The following is a 16,785-nucleotide window of genomic DNA, read 5'->3' as shown; positions in this document are numbered from 1 at the left end:
AGAACAGAGATAAGGAGGAGGAAATTCTTTAGCCAGAGGGTGGCAAATCGGTGGAATTCATTGCCACATACAGTTATTGAGGTCAAGTCATTGGGTATATTTAAAATGGCAGTCGATAGGTTTTTGATTAGTCAGGGCATGAGAGGTTACGGAGAGAAGGCAGGAGAGTGGGATTGTAAGGGATAGTAAATCAGCCGTGATGGAATGGCTGACTCTTGATGGGACAAATAGCCTAATTCTGCTCTCTACGGCTTATGGTATTATCATTTGCTTGGGTGATATTTCAGATTCATTTACTTATCATAGGTATGAAATATGTTATTTGTATTAACAACCAACACACACGATAGCATAGCGGTTAGCCCAACACTTTACAGCACCAGCGACCCGCATTCAATCCCCACCACCGTTCTGTAAGGAGTTTGTACGTTCTCCCCGTGACCACCTGGGTTCCAGCGGTTGCTCTGGTTTCCTCCCTCAGTACCGGTTAGGGATAGTAAGTTGTGGAGATGCTATGTTATAAATAAAGTGAATCTTTATCTTTTTAATCTGTCTCCTTTCTATGTTCAACATTCCATGTTCCGTGGTCTATGTTCTACATTCTGTTCCGTGGTCTGTATTCTAAATTCTGTGTTCCGTGATCTACATACTGTGTTCCGTGTTCTACATTCTGTGTTCCGTGGTCCGTGTTCTACATTGTGTGTTCCATGGTCTATGTTCTAAATGCTGTGTCCCATGATCTGTGTTCTACATTCTGTGTCCCATGGTCTGTGTTCTACATTCTGTGTTCCATGGTCTGTCCCTCCTACCAATAGTTGCTGACCCAGGCACCACGGGGAGGAACCCCACACACACTCACACAATGAATAGGTGCCTCCCACGGGAACCCATCACTGACGCGCCTGACGCGGGATTTACCAAGAGTAGAGGAAGAAGACGTAAAAAGGCACGGAGAGGGCCAGGAAAAGCAAACGGCCGTCCTGGATTCCGTACGCAATGCCGGGCAGGATCAGCTGGCCGAGGGTGTAGAAGTAGTTGCAAAACGTGGCGGCACATATCCGGAATTTCATCGGGATCCACTCGATGCCTGAATGGGGAAGAAGTGTACAGTTCTGGTCACCTAACTATAGGAAGGATATCAGTAAGATTGAAAGAGTGCAGAGAAGACTTACTAGGATGTTGCCGGGTCTTCAGGAGTTGAGTTACAGGGAAAGATTGAACAGGTTAGGACTTTATTCCTTGGAGTGCAGAAGAATGAGGGGGGAATTTGATACAGGTTTACAAAATTATGACGGGTATAGACAGAGTAAATGCAAGTAGGCTCTTTCCACTTGGATTAGGAGAGATAAATACGAGAGGACATAGCTTTAGGGTGAAAGGGGAAAGGTTTAGGGGGAACTTCACTTGGAGAGTGGTGGGAGTGTGGAACCAGCTGCCATCTGACGTGGTTAATGAGGACTCACTCTTAAGTTTTAAGAATAAACTGGATAGATGCATGGATGGAAGCGGTCTGGAGGGTTATGGACTGGGTGCAGGTCAATGGGACTAGCAGAATAAAGTTTCGGCACAGACTAGAAGGGCCAAATGGCCTGTTTTCTGTGCTGTAGTGAAATGTCACTGTGCGGAGAGCTGATAGAAGGTCCCTCCTGAGCCCAGAGAGGCTTGAATGAATCTAGACATTTATTTTATCAGGATGAGTGAGCAGGGCTTAGAAATGAGACTGTGTGAGAGCTTGTGTGTCAGTAGAAGGGAGTATAATGCCAGCGTGAGGGGGGGTGCATGAGTGAGAGAGTGAGTGAGAGAGAGTGAGGGGGAGTGTGAGGGGGGAGTGTGGAGGGGGAGTGTGAGGGGGGAGTGTGAGGGGGGAGTGTGAGGGGGAGAGAGAGACAGATTGAGAGGGAGTATGAGAGACAGAGTGTGTAACATAGGCAAGAGAGAGAGAGAAAGAGTCTGAGAGAGAAAGAGAACAGACAAAAGCCCATCACGATTGCAAGCAGTTTTGGGACAAAAGGCCTAATTCAGCTCCTATATCTTGCGGTCTTATGGCCTCATCTATGAAAGGATGTATTGGCCTTGGAAAGGGTCCAGAGGAGAATCTCAAGAATGATTCTGGCAACGAAAGGGTTAATGTATGAGGAGCATTTGAAGGCTCTGGTCCTGCATTTGAAGGAGGTTAGAAGAATGAGGTGGGGTGGAATCTCATTGAAACCTATTGAATATTGAAAAGCCTTGATAGAGTGAAAATAAAGAGGATGTTTCCTATAGTGGGGGAGTCTAGGACCAGAGGACACAGATAGAGTGGATGTGGAGAGGATGTTTCCTATAGTGGGGGAGTCTAGGATCAGAGGACACAGATAGAGTGGATGTGGAGAGGATGTTTCCTATAGTGAGCGAGTCTAGGACCAGAGGACACAGATAGAGTGGATGTGGAGAGGATGTTTCCTATAGTGGGCGAGTCTAGGACCAGAGGACACAGATAGAGTGGATGTGGAGAGGATGTTTCCTATAGTGGGCGAGTCTAGGACCAGAGGACACAGATAGAGTGGCTGTGGAGAGGATGTTTCCTATAGTGGGCGAGTCTAGGACCAGAGGACACAGATAGAGTGGATGTGGAGAGGATGTTTCCTATAGTGGGCAAGTCTAGGACCAGAGGACACAGATAGAGTGGATGTGGAGAGGATGTTTCCTATAGTGGGGAGTCTAGGATCAGAGGACACAGATAGAGTGGATGTGGAGAGAATGTTTCCTATAGTGGGGGAGTCTAGGACCAGAGGACACAGATAGAGTGGATGTGGAGAGGATGTTTCCTACAGTGGGGGAGTCTAGGACCAGAGGACACAGATAGAGTGGATGTGGAGAGGATGGTTCCTAGAGTGGGGGAGTCTAGGACCAGAGGACACAGATAGAGTGGATGTGGAGAGGATGTTTCCTACAGTGGGGGAGTCTAGGATCAGAGGACACAACCTTGAATAGAGGGACGTCCATTTAGAACAGGGATGAGGAGGAATTTCTTTAGCCAGAGGGTGATAAATCTGTGGAATTCATTGCCATAGGCAGCTGTGAAGGTCCTCATTGGGTATATTTAAGGTGGAGGTTGATTGGTTCTTGATTAGTCAGGGTGTTAAAGGCTACGGGGAGAAGGTAGTACAGTGGGGTTGAGAGGGATAATAAATCAGCCGTGATGGAAGGGAGCATGGGTCAATAGCCAAATTCTGATCGTAAGGTCTCACGTACCCAGGCACACTGTGTTGAGAGCCATCCCTGACGCCGCAATTCCTGACAGGACCCTCCAGAAGCAATAGAGTGGGAAGGAGGAAGAGAAGGCGCCGCACGTCCCGGACACCGCCATCAGTAGGTGGGACAACCGCAGGACTGTCCGTCGCCCGAACCTGACAACCAAAAGCACCAGGTAAAACATCTCACCTCGCTACCTAAACACGGGAGATTCTGCAAATGCTCACTCACACACTGCTGGAGGAACTCAACAGGTCAGGCAGCATCTCTGGAGAGAAATAAGGTTGTGGGGCGAGACCCTTCACCAGGAATGGAAATGAAGGGCGGGGTAGAAGACAAAGAAAGACTGCAAGACCATTTCTTTGGAGCGAAGGGGTAGACAAGATGATGGAGTGGACAGGCAGAGACTTTTTCCCAGGGTGGAAATGGCTAATACAAGGAGGAATAATTTTCTGTGCTTGGGGGGGAAGTATAGCGGGGTGGAGATGTCAGAGGTAGGTTTTTTTTTACACGGCAAGTATTGGGTGTGTGGATCGCCCTGCCAGGGGTGGTGGTAGAGGCAGATACATCAGGGACATTTAGGAAACTCTTAAATAGGCACACGGATGGTAGAAAAATGGAGGGGAAAAAGTTGGATTGATCTTGGAGTGGGTTAGAAAAATATTGTGGGCTGAATGGCCTCTACTGTGCCATGCTTAATTCCCTCAATAGATAGAACATGTTGTATTTCTATGTTCTAGGCTCTACCTCTGGGGTGGAAATAAACAGTCGACATATTTCAGGCCTCTACCCTTCATCAAAACATCTTATTTCCTGCCCGGCACTGGATTTCAAATTGAAAGTAAATTTAGGACCAGAATACATATCAGTTATAATATACTACCCTGAGATTCATTTTCTTGCAGGCTTTTACAGGAAAAATAAAGGATCCAATGAAATTTACAGAAAAATAAAGGATCCAATGGAATTTACAGAAAACCGCACATACATCCATCCAGGCCATGCTCTCTTCTCGCTGTTGCCATCGGGAAGAAGGTACAGGAGCCTCAGGTCCCACACCACCAGGTTCAGGATCAGCTATTGCCCCTCCACCATCAGGAAGAAGGTACAGGAGCCTCAGGTCCCACACCACCAGGTTCAGGATCAGCTATTGCCCCTCCACCATCAGGAAGAAGGTACAGGAGCCTCAGGTCCCACACCAGCAGGTTCAGGAATGTACTGAACCAGTGTGGATAATTTCACTCACATCTACTCTGAACTGATTCCACAATCTACAGACTCAGCTTCAAGAACTCTTTACAACTCTCGTTCACAGTACAGGGGTAATATTTATTTTATTTGCCAGCTTTTGCATGTTGATAGATTGTCTTTATCAGTCAAAGTAAATTTATTATTAAAGTAAACACAACGAAATCTGCAGATGCTGGAAATTCAAGCAACACACACAAAATGCTGGTGGAACGCAGCAGGCCAGGCAGCATCTATAGCATATATGTCAAACTCAAGGCCCGCGGGCCAAATCCGGCCTGCGGTGGAATTATCTTTGGCCCGCGAGATAATATCTAATTACTATTAAAGCTGGCCCCAGTAATCGAAGCGCCTATGGTGTATGATATGGCTAATGCTGAGTTTATTCAGGTACCAGGTTTTCAGGGTTTTTAGTGTTTATTCGGCAGTCTTCTTCAAAAGAAACGGAATTTGTAAAGTTAAACACTTTGTAGTTATAGCAGAGACTGAGACACATGAGAGCAGGCTGAAAAAACGGAGGCAACGAAAGCTGCGTTCGCACGCGTCCGACTGATCCGGCCCGCATGAAGCTGCATTTTGCTCAATCCGGCCCATGACCTAAAATGAGTTTGACACCCCTGATCTATAGGGAGAAGCACTGTCGACGTTTCCCTTCGTCAGGACTAACTAAAAGAAAAGATAGTAAGAGATTTGAAAGTAGGAGGGGGAGGGGGAAATCCGAAATGATAGGAGAAGACCGGAGGGGGTGGGATGAAGCTAAGAGCTGGAAAGGTTATTGGCAAAAGTGATACAGAGCTGGAGAAGGGAAAGGATCATGGGACGGGAGGCCTCGGGAGAAAGAAAGGGGGAGGGGAGCACCAGAGGGAGATGGAGAACAGGCAAAGAGTGACGGGCAGAGAGAGAAAAAAAAGAGGGGGGAAATAAATAAATCAGGGATGGGGTAAGAAGGGGAGGAGGGGCATTAACAGAAGTTAGAGAAGTTCACGCCATCAGGTTGGAGGCTACCCAGACGGAATATAAGGTGTTATTCCTCCAACCTGAGTGTGGCTTCATCTTGACAGTAGAGGAGGCCATGGATAGACATATCAGAATGGGAAGGGGATGTGGAATTAAAATGTGTGGCCACTGAGAGATCCTGCTTTCTCTGTCGGACAGAGCGTAGGTGTTCAGCGAAACGGTCTCCCAGTCTGCATCGAGTCTTACCAATATATAAAAGGCCACACTGGGAGCACCAGACGCAGTATACCACACCAGCCGACTCACATAGAGGGATAAGAAGCGGAGAGGGTGAGCAGTTTCAAGTTCCTGAGTGTCAAGATCTCTGAGGATCTGACCTGGTCCCAACATATTGATGTAGTCATAAAGAAGGCAAGACAGCAGCTATACTTTATTAGGAGTTTGAAGTGATTTGGCATGTCAACAAATACGCTCAAAAACTTCTATAGTTGTACTGAGGAGAGCATTCTGCATCACTGTCTGGTATGGAGGGGCTACTGCACGGGACCGAAAGAAGCTGCAGAAGGTTGTAAATCTAGTCAGCTCCATCTTGGGCACTAGCTTACAAAGTACACAGGGCATCTTCAAGGAGCGGTGTCTCAGAAAGGCAGCGTCCATTATTAAGGAATTTTAGCACCCAGGGCATGCCCTTTTCTCACTGTTACTACCTGGTAGGAGATGCAGAAGCCTGAAGACACACACTCAATGATTCAGGAACAGCTTCTTCCCCTCTGCCATCCAATTTCTAAATTGACTTTGAAGCTTTGGACAGTACCTCACTTTTTTAATATACAGTATTTCTGTTTTTGCACATTTTTTAATAATCTATTCAATATAGATAGGGTAGTTAAGAAAACTTATGGGGTGTTAGCTTTCATAAATCGAGGGATAGAGTTTAAGAGACGCGGTGTAATGATGCAGCTCTATAAAACTCTAGTTAGGCCACACTTGGAGTACTGTGTCCAGTTCTGGTCGCCTCACTATATGAAGGATGTGGAAGCATTGGAAAGGGTACAGAGGAGATTTACCAGGATGCTGCCTGGTTTAGACAGTATGGATTATGATCAGAGATTAAGGGAGCTAGGGCTTTACTCTTTGGAGAGAAGGAGGATGAGAGGAGACATGATAGAGGTGTACAAGATATTAAGAGGAATAGACAGAGTGGACAGCCAGTGCCTCTTCCCCAGGGCACCACTGCTCAGTACAAGAGGACATGGCTTTAAGGTAAGGGGAGGGAAGTTCAAGGGGGATATTAGAGGAAGGTTTTTCACTCAGAGAGTGGTTGGTGCGTGGAATGCACTGCCTGAGTCAGTGGTGGAGGCAGATACACTAGTGAAGTTTAAGAGACTACTAGACAGGTATTCGGAGGAATTTAAGGTGGGGGGGTTATATGAGAGGCAGGGTTTGAGGGTCAGCACAACATTGTGGGCCAAAGGGCCTGTAATGTGCTGTACTATTCTATGTTCTAATATATGTAATTGATTTACTTGTTTATTTATTGTTATGTTTTATTTTATATATTACTTTTTTTCTCTCTCTGTTAGATTATGTACTGCATTGAACTGCTGCTGCTAAGTTAACAAATTTCACATCACATGTCGGTAATAATAAACCTGATTCTGAATCTGTGGAATGCTCTGCCACAGACTGAGGTGGAGTCTGTGTGTATATTTAAAGTGGAAGTTGATAGTTTCCTGATCGGTCAGGGCGTCAAAGGAAATAACGAGAAGGCAGGTATATGGGGTTGAGTGGGATCCAGGATCAGCCGTGATGGAGTGGTGGAAAAGAGTCGATGGGCTGAAAGGCCTCATTCTGCTCCCATGTCTCATGAGCTTAGGTCTCAGAACAGGCCCTTGTGGAACACCTCAGGTCACTAACCTCCAGGCGGAAACGCTTCATCTCGAAGCTTCCCCAGATCCCATGCCTCCTGAATTTTTGAATAATCCTACCATGGGGAATATTATTGAATGCCTTACTGAAATCCATGTGGATATTCGGATGAATCGCTCGTTCCCGGAACCTTACCTGTCGGAGAGCCTCCCGAGAATGATGGATCCCACCAGGATTCCAGCCATGTAGAGAGACTGCGCCATGTGTCTCAGTGGTTTGCGGTTACACACCAGGTCCCACTGCCAAAGCAAGAACACCGCCAAGACACTCAGAGAGCAGCTGAACAAATGTAGGAAGCAATAGCAGCTGAACTTCTGGGCTTTCAGTAAGATGGCGGCATGTTGGAATGCAACAGCCTCTTGGGGCCCAATCAAAGAGGTGAACTTTTCTTTTTAAAATGTGTTTTTTTTTATATATAGTAAACTATACTGTTCTCCAAGAACAACCAGTACGGCAGGCCTACAACATCAGTGATCTGTTCGTTTTTTGGAGCTGGTGGACCAGTCACAGAAAAAGAAGCCAGCAGATGGCCGGCAGACGGCCGAGGGACTTGGGAGTGCTTGTGCATGAATCGCAAAAAGTTGGCTTGCAGGTACAACAGGTTATTAAGAAGGCAAATGGAACATTGGCCTTCATTGCTAGAGGGATTGAATTCAAGAGCAGGGAGGTCATGCTGCAACTGTACAGGGTACTGGTGAGGCCGCATCTGGAGTACTGCGTGCAGTTCTGGTCTCTGTACTTGAGGAAGGATATACTGGCTTTGGAGGCAGTGCAGAGGAGGTTCACCAGGGTGATTCCAGGGATGAAGGGGTTAACCTATGAGGAGAGATTGAGTCACCTGGGACTGTACTCTATGTTGTTCAGAAGAATGAGAGGAGATCTTATAGAAACATACAAAATTTTGAAAGGAAGATTGAAGTAGGAAAGTTGTTTCCATTGGTAGGTGAGACTAGAACGAGGGGACATTGCCTCAAGATTCAGGGGAGAAGATTTAGGACGGAGATGAGGAGAAACTGTTTTTCCCAGAGGGTGGTGAATCTGTGGAATTCTCTGCCCAGGGAAGCAGTTGAGGCTTCTATATTTAAGAAACAGTTAGATAATTGTTTACATAGTAAGGGAATTAAGGGTTATGGGGAAAAGCCAGGCAGCTGAAGCTGAGCTACGAACAGATCAGCCATGATCTTATTGAATGGCGGGGCAGGAAGAAGCCAGCATGCGGCCGGCGGTCAGATTTTAAAAGGTGAAGCCAGCACTCGACCAGAGAAGGAAAAGCCCGCGGTCATCCGGGAGAAGGAGCCGGCGCTCGGCCTGGGCGGGCTTTCCTGCTACTGCAGCCCGGGTAAGATGACGCTGGAGGCGGTGTAGCGCGGTTGGGAGTCGGCCTCTCCGGGCAGTGCTGCCCTCCAGTGTTCGGCCAGCGGAAGGACAGGCAGGCGGGAGCTGTGCCGCCAGTTTGCATGTCGCCCGGGATCTCAGACTTGTTTATGTGTTTTCCTGCATAACGATGTGTGTGTGTTTCGTCTCTCGCTCTTTTGAATGCATGTTCTGCACCTGGGACCCAGAGGAACGCTGTCTCCTTTGACTGTATCTATGTATGATAATGAAACTTGATTTAATTTTGATTTTGGTTTCAGAAGTCCGCCACTTGACACTTGAATATCAAGTTCAAGTTTAATTCTTGGTCAACCATAGGCAGATGCACAGCCAACGAAACAGCGTTTCTGCAGGGCCAAGGTGCAAACCACAATACATGCCGACACGCACAGCACAGAGAGTTACGATCCAGCCCAGCCAGTCACAATAAATAGTATCAGCACATGTCTCTGAGAGTTAATGGGCTGAAGATCAACGGTGGAAGTTGATGGGATGCTCTCCTGGAGCCACGTTTCTGCAAGAACAGATACACAGCAGTTCCTCGTCTCGCACTTGGCCAGCTTGTCTTTCAGGGAGTGAAGACTGGAGGGGGGCCAGCCCCCAGCTCAGATTCATGCATGCCCTGTTTTGTCCTGCACTGCAGGATTTGCAGAATTCAACCCTGGGTTTTGTCTTCCCCACAGACAGCCACAAAACAAAAAAAACCCCTGGAACCTGTTCAAAGAAAAAGCATCCAGAACATCAAACATCCCCCCCATAGAATGGAAAGGGCTCAGGCATATTCAATAGACAATAGGTGCAGAAGTAGACCATTCGGCCCTTCGAGCCTGCACCGCCATTTTGAGATCATGGCTGATCAATTCCTATCAATACCCGGTTCCTGCCTTATCCCCATATCCCTTGATTCCCCTATCCATAAGATATCCATAAGATTCAGTTCAGTCCAGCTCTGTCACTCATTTTCTGCAGGCTACTCCGATCAAAATCACCCAAACAGCAACAGAAACAGGAGTGACCAGGCACCAGAGACACATCATAACGTGAACTAGAGTCCAATCCACACGGCGTGTCGATTAAACCTTGCACTAGACGCAGGACTACGACACCTTCCTCCAGGAGCAGCGAGACTGTTCGAACACAGGATCCTCCGCCAAGAGTAGTGAGTGAGAAGGAGTGAGATATCCCATTCAAACGCAAGGACCTTCCTCCAGTGAGAGAGACGGAGAGAAATCATTTGAACGCAGGGACCTCTCTTTGGCAGCAGAGAGCAAGATTATCACCTTCCTCTTGGAGCTGAATGTCCTGGGGAGAAAAGTATCACCTCTCCACCCCCTCATCGTCAACAATTCTACAGTCGGCGTCACCTCGACATTCAGGTCCCTGGGCATCAATATTTCACAGGGCCTCGTGTGATGATGGAGAACCAGATCTCCTTCGAAAACAAAAAGGCTCAGTAGAGGGTTTATGTATTTAAGCACATTTCATTCCATATCTGTACTTTAACCTCAAACTTTACTCCCTAATGGTTGAACTCTGTTGTTTTTGTGACATGTCACACCCTGACCAGCACCCCACAGCAAATCCCTGATGTACATAAATCTACATGGAGAATAAGGTTGATCTTTGAAGTTACCACAGTGACTATCATCTCTCCATACCTGCCTAACAACCCCTCACGCACTTCATGGAGTCACCCGGCAGGGAAAGGCCCTTTGGCCCATCTGGTCCATGCCATCTAAGCTGGTCCCATTTGCCCCATATCCCTCTAAACCACGGATTCCCAACCTGGTGTCCACGGACTCCTCGCTTAATGGTGGGGGTCCATGGCATTAAAAAGGTTGGGAACCCCTGGTCTAAACCTTTCCTGTCCATGTACCTGTCCAAGTGTCTTTTAAATGTTGTTAATGTAGCTGTCTCAACCACTCCCTCTGGCAGCTCATTCCAGATACGGACCACCTCTGGGTGAAGAAGTTGCCCCTCAGGTTCCTATTCAATCTCTCCCCTCTCACCTTAAACCTGTGCCCTTTGGTCCTGGTTCCTCAACCCTGGGGGGAAGACTGCGTGCATTCACCGATTTAAGCCCCTCGGGGTTTTATACTTCAAGTTTAATGGACGGCCATTGTGGGAGTAGACCCTGTGTGAGTGGGCCAGTGGGGAGTTGAGGCTTTGGCAAAGGTGCCAGAGGACCTAGGTAGATTTTTCAGATAACTTCATTCCTTCCGTCCTTGCTTTCTGTTTAGGAAAGGCAAGCAAAGTTGGAACAGCTTAATGAGGCTCTATGAAGAGATAGGGGATTCAACAATTGGTGAATGGCAGGTTTTTGTGGAGGGGAACTTGATCTTCTATTCCAGAATGAGACCGGGGACTAGATCTTCAGTTCGGGAATGAGACAGGTCAGAGAAAGGAACTTGTGGAGGGGAACACTTCGCATCCAGAGATCATGAGGCCATTAGTTCAAAACAGTCAGCGGATCAGGAGATTGTGGAGAGTTGGAAACTGTTCCTTGTGGACTTTACACACCTCTATAAGGTCACCGGTCAGTCTCCTTACAGTCATGAAGAAAGTCCAAACTGCTCAATCTCTCTCTATAACCCAGTCCTTCGAAACCCAGGCAACATCCTTGTAAATCTCCTCTGCACTCTTTCCAGCTCAATGGCATCTCCCTATAGCAGGGTGACCCAAACTGAACATGGTGCTCCAAATGGGGCCTCACTGATGTCTTTCAATTGTAACAAAATATTTCTATTGTAACTTAGCTCAATAGAGTGGAGGTGGAGAGGATGTTTCCAATATTTAGGTGTCTAGGACCAGAGGACACAGAAAGAGTGGATGTGGAGAGGATGTTTCCTATTGTGGGGTTTAGGATCAGAGGACACAGATAGAGTGGACGTGGAGAGGATGTTTCCTATAGTGGGGAGTCTAGGACCAGAGGACACAGACAGAGTGGATGTGGAGAGGATGTTTCCTATAGTGGGGGAGTCTAGGACCAGAGGACACAGACAGAGTGGATGTGGAGAGGATGTTTCCTATAGTGGGGGAGTCTAGGACCAGAGAGCACAGCCTCAGAATGGAGGGGCATACATTTAGAAGAGAGAGAAGGAGGAGGAATTTCTTTAGCCAGAGGATCTGTGAAATTCATTGCCAAGTATTGGATGTGTTTAAAGCAGAGGTTGCTAGGTTCTATGATCAGTTAGGGCATGAAGGGATACGGGGAGTAGGCATGAAATTGTGGCTGAGAGGGAAATGGATCAGCCTTGGTGAAATGACAGAGCAGACTCGATGGGCCAAATGGCCTAATTCTGCTCCTATATCTTATGATTAATGGTTTTATAACAATGATGTTACACTCCTCAAGAAGGTCACCCCTCATTCCCAGCACTCCGAGGAATAAAGTCCCAGCCTGTCCAAACTCTCCCCATTGGTCCATTGAGTCCTGGCAACATCTTCGTAAATCTCCTCTGCACCCTCGGCAGCACAACAATGTCTTCCTGTATAACACACACACACAAAACACTGGAGGAACTCGGCAGGTCAGGCAGTATCTATAGAGGGGAATGAACAGTCGATGTTTCAGGCCAAGACCCTTCATCGGAACTGGAAAAGAAGGGTGAAGAAGCCAGAATATGAAGGTGGGGGAGAGGGGGAAGGAGCCCATGCTGGGGGTGTGATAGGTGAGACCAGGTGATGGGGAAGGTGGGGGAGAGGGGGATGAAGTGAGACACTGGCAGGTGATAGATGAGACCAGGTGAGGGGGAAGGTGAGTGGGTGGGGGAGAGTGGGGGATGAAGTGAGACACTGGGAGGTGATAGGTGAGACCAGGTGAGGAGGAAGTTGGGTGGGTGGGGGAGAGGGGGGATGAAGTGAGACACTGGGTGGTGATAGGTGAGACCAGGTGAGGGGAAGGTGGGTGGGTGGGGAGAGGTATGAAGTAAGAAGCTAGGATGTGATAGGTGGAAAAGGTGAAGGGATGAAGAAGGAGGAATCTGATAGGAGAGGGAATAGACTGCTCCTCCTTCCCTTTCTCCCGTGCTCTGCTAACCTGGTCTGGATTTCCAGCATCTGCAGAATATCTTGTGGTAATTCTTTCCTATAACAGGTCAAACAAAACTGTGCACAGCATTCCCAGCGTGACCTCACCAACATAACGTCCCATTCCCTGTACTCATTGCCCCGACTATTGAAGACCAGAGCAGCAGACATCTCCTTCACCACTTCCCAGCTGTGACACTGCTCTCTGAATGGGGGAAGGTTGGCCAATGAACGCAAACAGCTTTCGAGGCAGAACAGGCCCCCTCTTGCCCAAATTCGATCAGTCCTTCTGATTGCAAACCTTGACCATGGACGGTTCAGAGGCCGGCTGCGAAAGGAGGAAGGTTGGACATGGGGCTGGCAAACCCATTTCATAAAAGCCCAGAGCTACAGAAATGCCAACAATCTGCAAAGACCTCGTCCCTGAGAGATCTTCACCTGGGAAGATGGGCTACACCTGGGGACAACTTGAAAGAGTGGCCCAGGCCAGCGGACTCTGGTTAGCTACTGTAGGCGGCCAATGTCCAGGAGGGGTGATGGGACTTAAGCTAAGATCTGATTGCAAAGTGGTCTTCTGAAACGTACCTCTGTGACAATCGTCATTGTGAACTGGGAGCGGTCGTACACCCACCCATCGGTGCACGCCTGTGTGTCAGGTTGGCTCCTGTTGCCCTGCGTCTTGTTGGTGCCCAGGAGATGCCACTGTGGGGAGGTGTACATGCGGCACTTGTCTGGCCTCCCTTCCTCGTCCAGGGGCATGAACACCCGGAGAAGCTCCTCCCTCAGCGGCTCCTCCGTCACATTGCGGTACCGCGAGCCCTCGGCTCCCAGCCGCACCCTGCACCGGTGGTCGGGAACAGCAGCGACGAAGTTCTGGAGTAGGTTGTGGGTGGACAGCATAGCAAGAGGGATAGCGAGGAGAACAATGTGAATGACGTAGAATCTGCCCGCAGTTCCCAGCTTCTCCAGGATGTCCTCAAAGCCCATGGTCACTTTCAGAGAGCCTCCGTCACCTGGGAGACCTCAGTTCAGCTGTCTTTGGGTACAAGTTTCAGCAACATCTAATCTGGTGGCAACAGATACACTTGTTAGAGTCAATGTCAAAATCAAACACTTTCGTCTGCACAAATCCATGAGTATTTGCCTGTACCACCACACCAGGCATCCACCACTGTCTGAGTAAAAAACTCACCCCTCACATCCCCCTTTGAACCGACCCCCTCTCACCATCAATGCATACCCTCTGGTGTTAGACATTTCAACCCAGAAAACAGACACTCCCTGTCCACTCTGTCTATGCTGTTTGTAATCTTGTCAACCTCTATCAGATCTCCCCTCGGCATCTGCCGCTCCGGAGAAAACCACCCAAGCTTATTCAGCCTCTACTGATACCACATGCCCTCTAATCCAGACAGCATCCTCGTAAAGCTCTTCTGCACCCACTCCAAGGCCCCCACACCCTTCTTATAGTGGGGCGACCGGAACCGTATGCAATACTCCTGATATGGCCTAACTCGAATTTTACGAAGTTTCGACATAACTTCCTGATTTTTCAACTCAATGCCTCGACTAATAAAAGCAACCATTCTCTACGCCTTCTGAATCACCCTGTCAATCTGAGTAGCCAATATCAGGAAGCTATGAGTTTGGACCCCAAGATCTCTCTGCTCAGCAACATGGTTAAGGATCTTGGCCAGTGTATTGTCTCCTTGCATTTGCCCTATCGAGGTGCAACACCTCATATTTATCTGGGTTAAACTCATTCGGCCCATATCTGCAACTGATCTATATAACGTTGTATTCTTTGCCAGTATTCTGCACTATCCACAACTCCACCGATCTTGGTATCATCTGCAAACTTACTAACCCACCCATCTAAACCCAGTTTCCCTCGGGATCAATAAAGTATGTCTGTCTGTCTGTACATTCTGATCCAGGTCGTTTGGATGCATCACAAACAGCAGAGGTCCCAGCACTGTTCCCTGTGGAGCACCACTAATGATAGACCTCCAGCTCAAGTAAATCCCTTCAACCACTACCATTTGTCTTCTTCGTGCAAGCTAATTCTGATTCCAAACAGCCAGTTCGCCATGGACCCCATGCATCTTAATCTTCTGAATTAGCCTCCCAAGAGGGACTTCATCAAACACCCTGCTGGCTCTCCTTAATTTGACCTTCGGTTTCCAAAAGCTCATGTATCCTATCCCTAAGAGATTTCTCCAGCAATTTCACTGCAACTGATGTGAGACTCGCCAGTCTATAGTTCCCAGGATTTTCCCTTGTTCCCTTCTTAAATAAAGGTAAGACGTTAGCCATCAATCACCTGGGATAGAGAGGACACAAAGGTACCGGCCAAGGCCCCAGCAATTTTGTCTGTTGCCTCCTTTAATAACCTAGGGTAAATCCCCTGGGAACTTATCCACCTTAATAGTCATTTGGAGACCCAACAGAACCTCCTCCTTGACTTTTAACCGCTGTAACATTTTGCACTCAGCACTGATCTCCTGGTCCTCCACATCCTTTTCCTTGGTAAATACGGAAGCAAAGTACTCATTAAGTACCTCACTGACATTCTCTGCATCGAAGCACGTGTCCCCCCCCCACCCCCTTTACCCAGGAGTGGTCCTAACCTCTCCCCAGTTATCCTCTTGCTCTTGATGTATAGAAAGCCTTAGGATTCACCTTACTCCTGCTTGCCAAGGACTATTCATGGCTCCTCCTACCTTTCCTAATTCCCTTGGGTTCTTTTCTGGTTTCTTTATAATCCTCGTGTGCTTTATTTCATCCCAAAAAAGTATGAAGGAGAGGTGAGAGTGGATATTGGATTGCTAGAAAATGATGTTGGGGGGGGGTAGTACCGGGGGACAAGGAGATGGTGAACAAACTGAGTAAGCATTTTGCATCTGTCTTCACTGTGGAAGACATTAGTGTGGGTGGACGTTCCAGGTGTCAGGGCTCAGAAGTGTGTGAAGTTGCCATTACTAGGGAGAAGGTTCTTGGGAAACTGAAAGGCCTGAAGGTAGATAAATCACCTGGACCAGATGGTGTACACCCAAGAGATGGCTGAAGAGATTGTGGAGGCACAAGTAATGATCTTTCAAGTGTAACACCCTGGTTAAGATTTTTACTGCTATGCTGATGGGAACTCACTTTAGCAGTTCCGTGAGTGCAATCTGTTCTGCGTCAGCCTGTTTGGGTTTGAGCTGAGATAAGAAGCTTTCTTATTCAATTTAGGAATGTTGTGTTGGCCAATCAGGATGGGAGAAATTTCTAGAGAATGCTAAGTGGAGAGGTTATTGTGAGGGACACTGGTGAGGGTCAAGGCCTTTTTGGCGGGAACTGGGAGAAGGCCCTTTTGTTTTTTGTTCTTTCTTTTACGTAATAACTCTTTCATTAAGTTAACATTCATAAATATACTTTCTGTTTAATTGTATGTGTCTGTTATTTCTTGCTGAAGTGCTCTTGCGTGGGAGCCGTAAATACTCGCACAGACAGACCAGTGTTCAGGGGAGTGAGACATCCCAACCGTTTGGGTTTGACGGAACCCAAGTCATATCGACCCTAGATGTGCAGAGTCTGGTTTCCTCACCGGAGTCTGGTGGCTGTTAGTGAGGGCTGTTTGAGAGACGCCCAGTAAAAAGGGATTTCACAAGATCACTAGAATCTGGAATGGCTCCGGAGGACTGGAAAATTGCAAATGTCACTCCACTCTTCAAGAAGGGAGAGAGGCAGAAGAAAGGAAACTATAGGCCAGTTAGTCTGACCTCAATAGTTGTGAAGATGTTGAAGTTGATTATTAAGGATGAGGTCTCAGGTTACTTGGAGGCACATGATAAAATAGGCTGTAGTCAGCATGGTTTCCTCAAGGGAAAATCTTCCCTGGCAAGTCTGTTGGAATTCTTTGAAGAATAGACAAAGGAGAATCAGTTGATGTTGTGTACTTGGATTTTCAGAAGGTCTTTGACAAGGTGCCACACATGAGGCTGCTTAACAAGCTACAAGCCCATGGTATTA

General features: G+C 47.6%; 1 protein-coding gene across 2 annotated transcripts in view; it reads right to left on the bottom strand.

Annotated features, from left to right (window-relative positions):
• LOC140717698 (solute carrier family 22 member 6-A-like) overlaps positions 1 to 16,785 on the bottom strand; it is a 79,195-nt gene that overhangs the window by 40,471 nt on the left and 21,939 nt on the right. Inside the window, exons 2-5 of one of the 2 annotated variants that reach the window (XM_073031365.1) lie at positions 13,357 to 13,837; positions 7,504 to 7,607; positions 3,235 to 3,389; positions 919 to 1,087 (exon numbers count right to left, since the gene is read on the bottom strand). In XM_073031365.1, the coding sequence (XP_072887466.1) occupies positions 919 to 1,087; positions 3,235 to 3,389; positions 7,504 to 7,607; positions 13,357 to 13,758 (830 nt within the window). In that variant the 5' untranslated portion in view covers positions 13,759 to 13,837. The remainder of the gene's footprint in view (positions 1 to 918; positions 1,088 to 3,234; positions 3,390 to 7,503; positions 7,608 to 13,356; positions 13,838 to 16,785) is intronic. The other variant, XM_073031366.1, reaches the window with a different exon arrangement.

Source organism: Hemitrygon akajei, chromosome 28 (assembly GCF_048418815.1).
Source record: "Hemitrygon akajei chromosome 28, sHemAka1.3, whole genome shotgun sequence".
Taxonomy (NCBI): Eukaryota; Metazoa; Chordata; class Chondrichthyes; order Myliobatiformes; family Dasyatidae; genus Hemitrygon; species Hemitrygon akajei.
The sequence above is the reverse complement of the archived record's forward strand: the minus strand, read 5'-3'. Positions and strand labels throughout refer to the sequence as shown.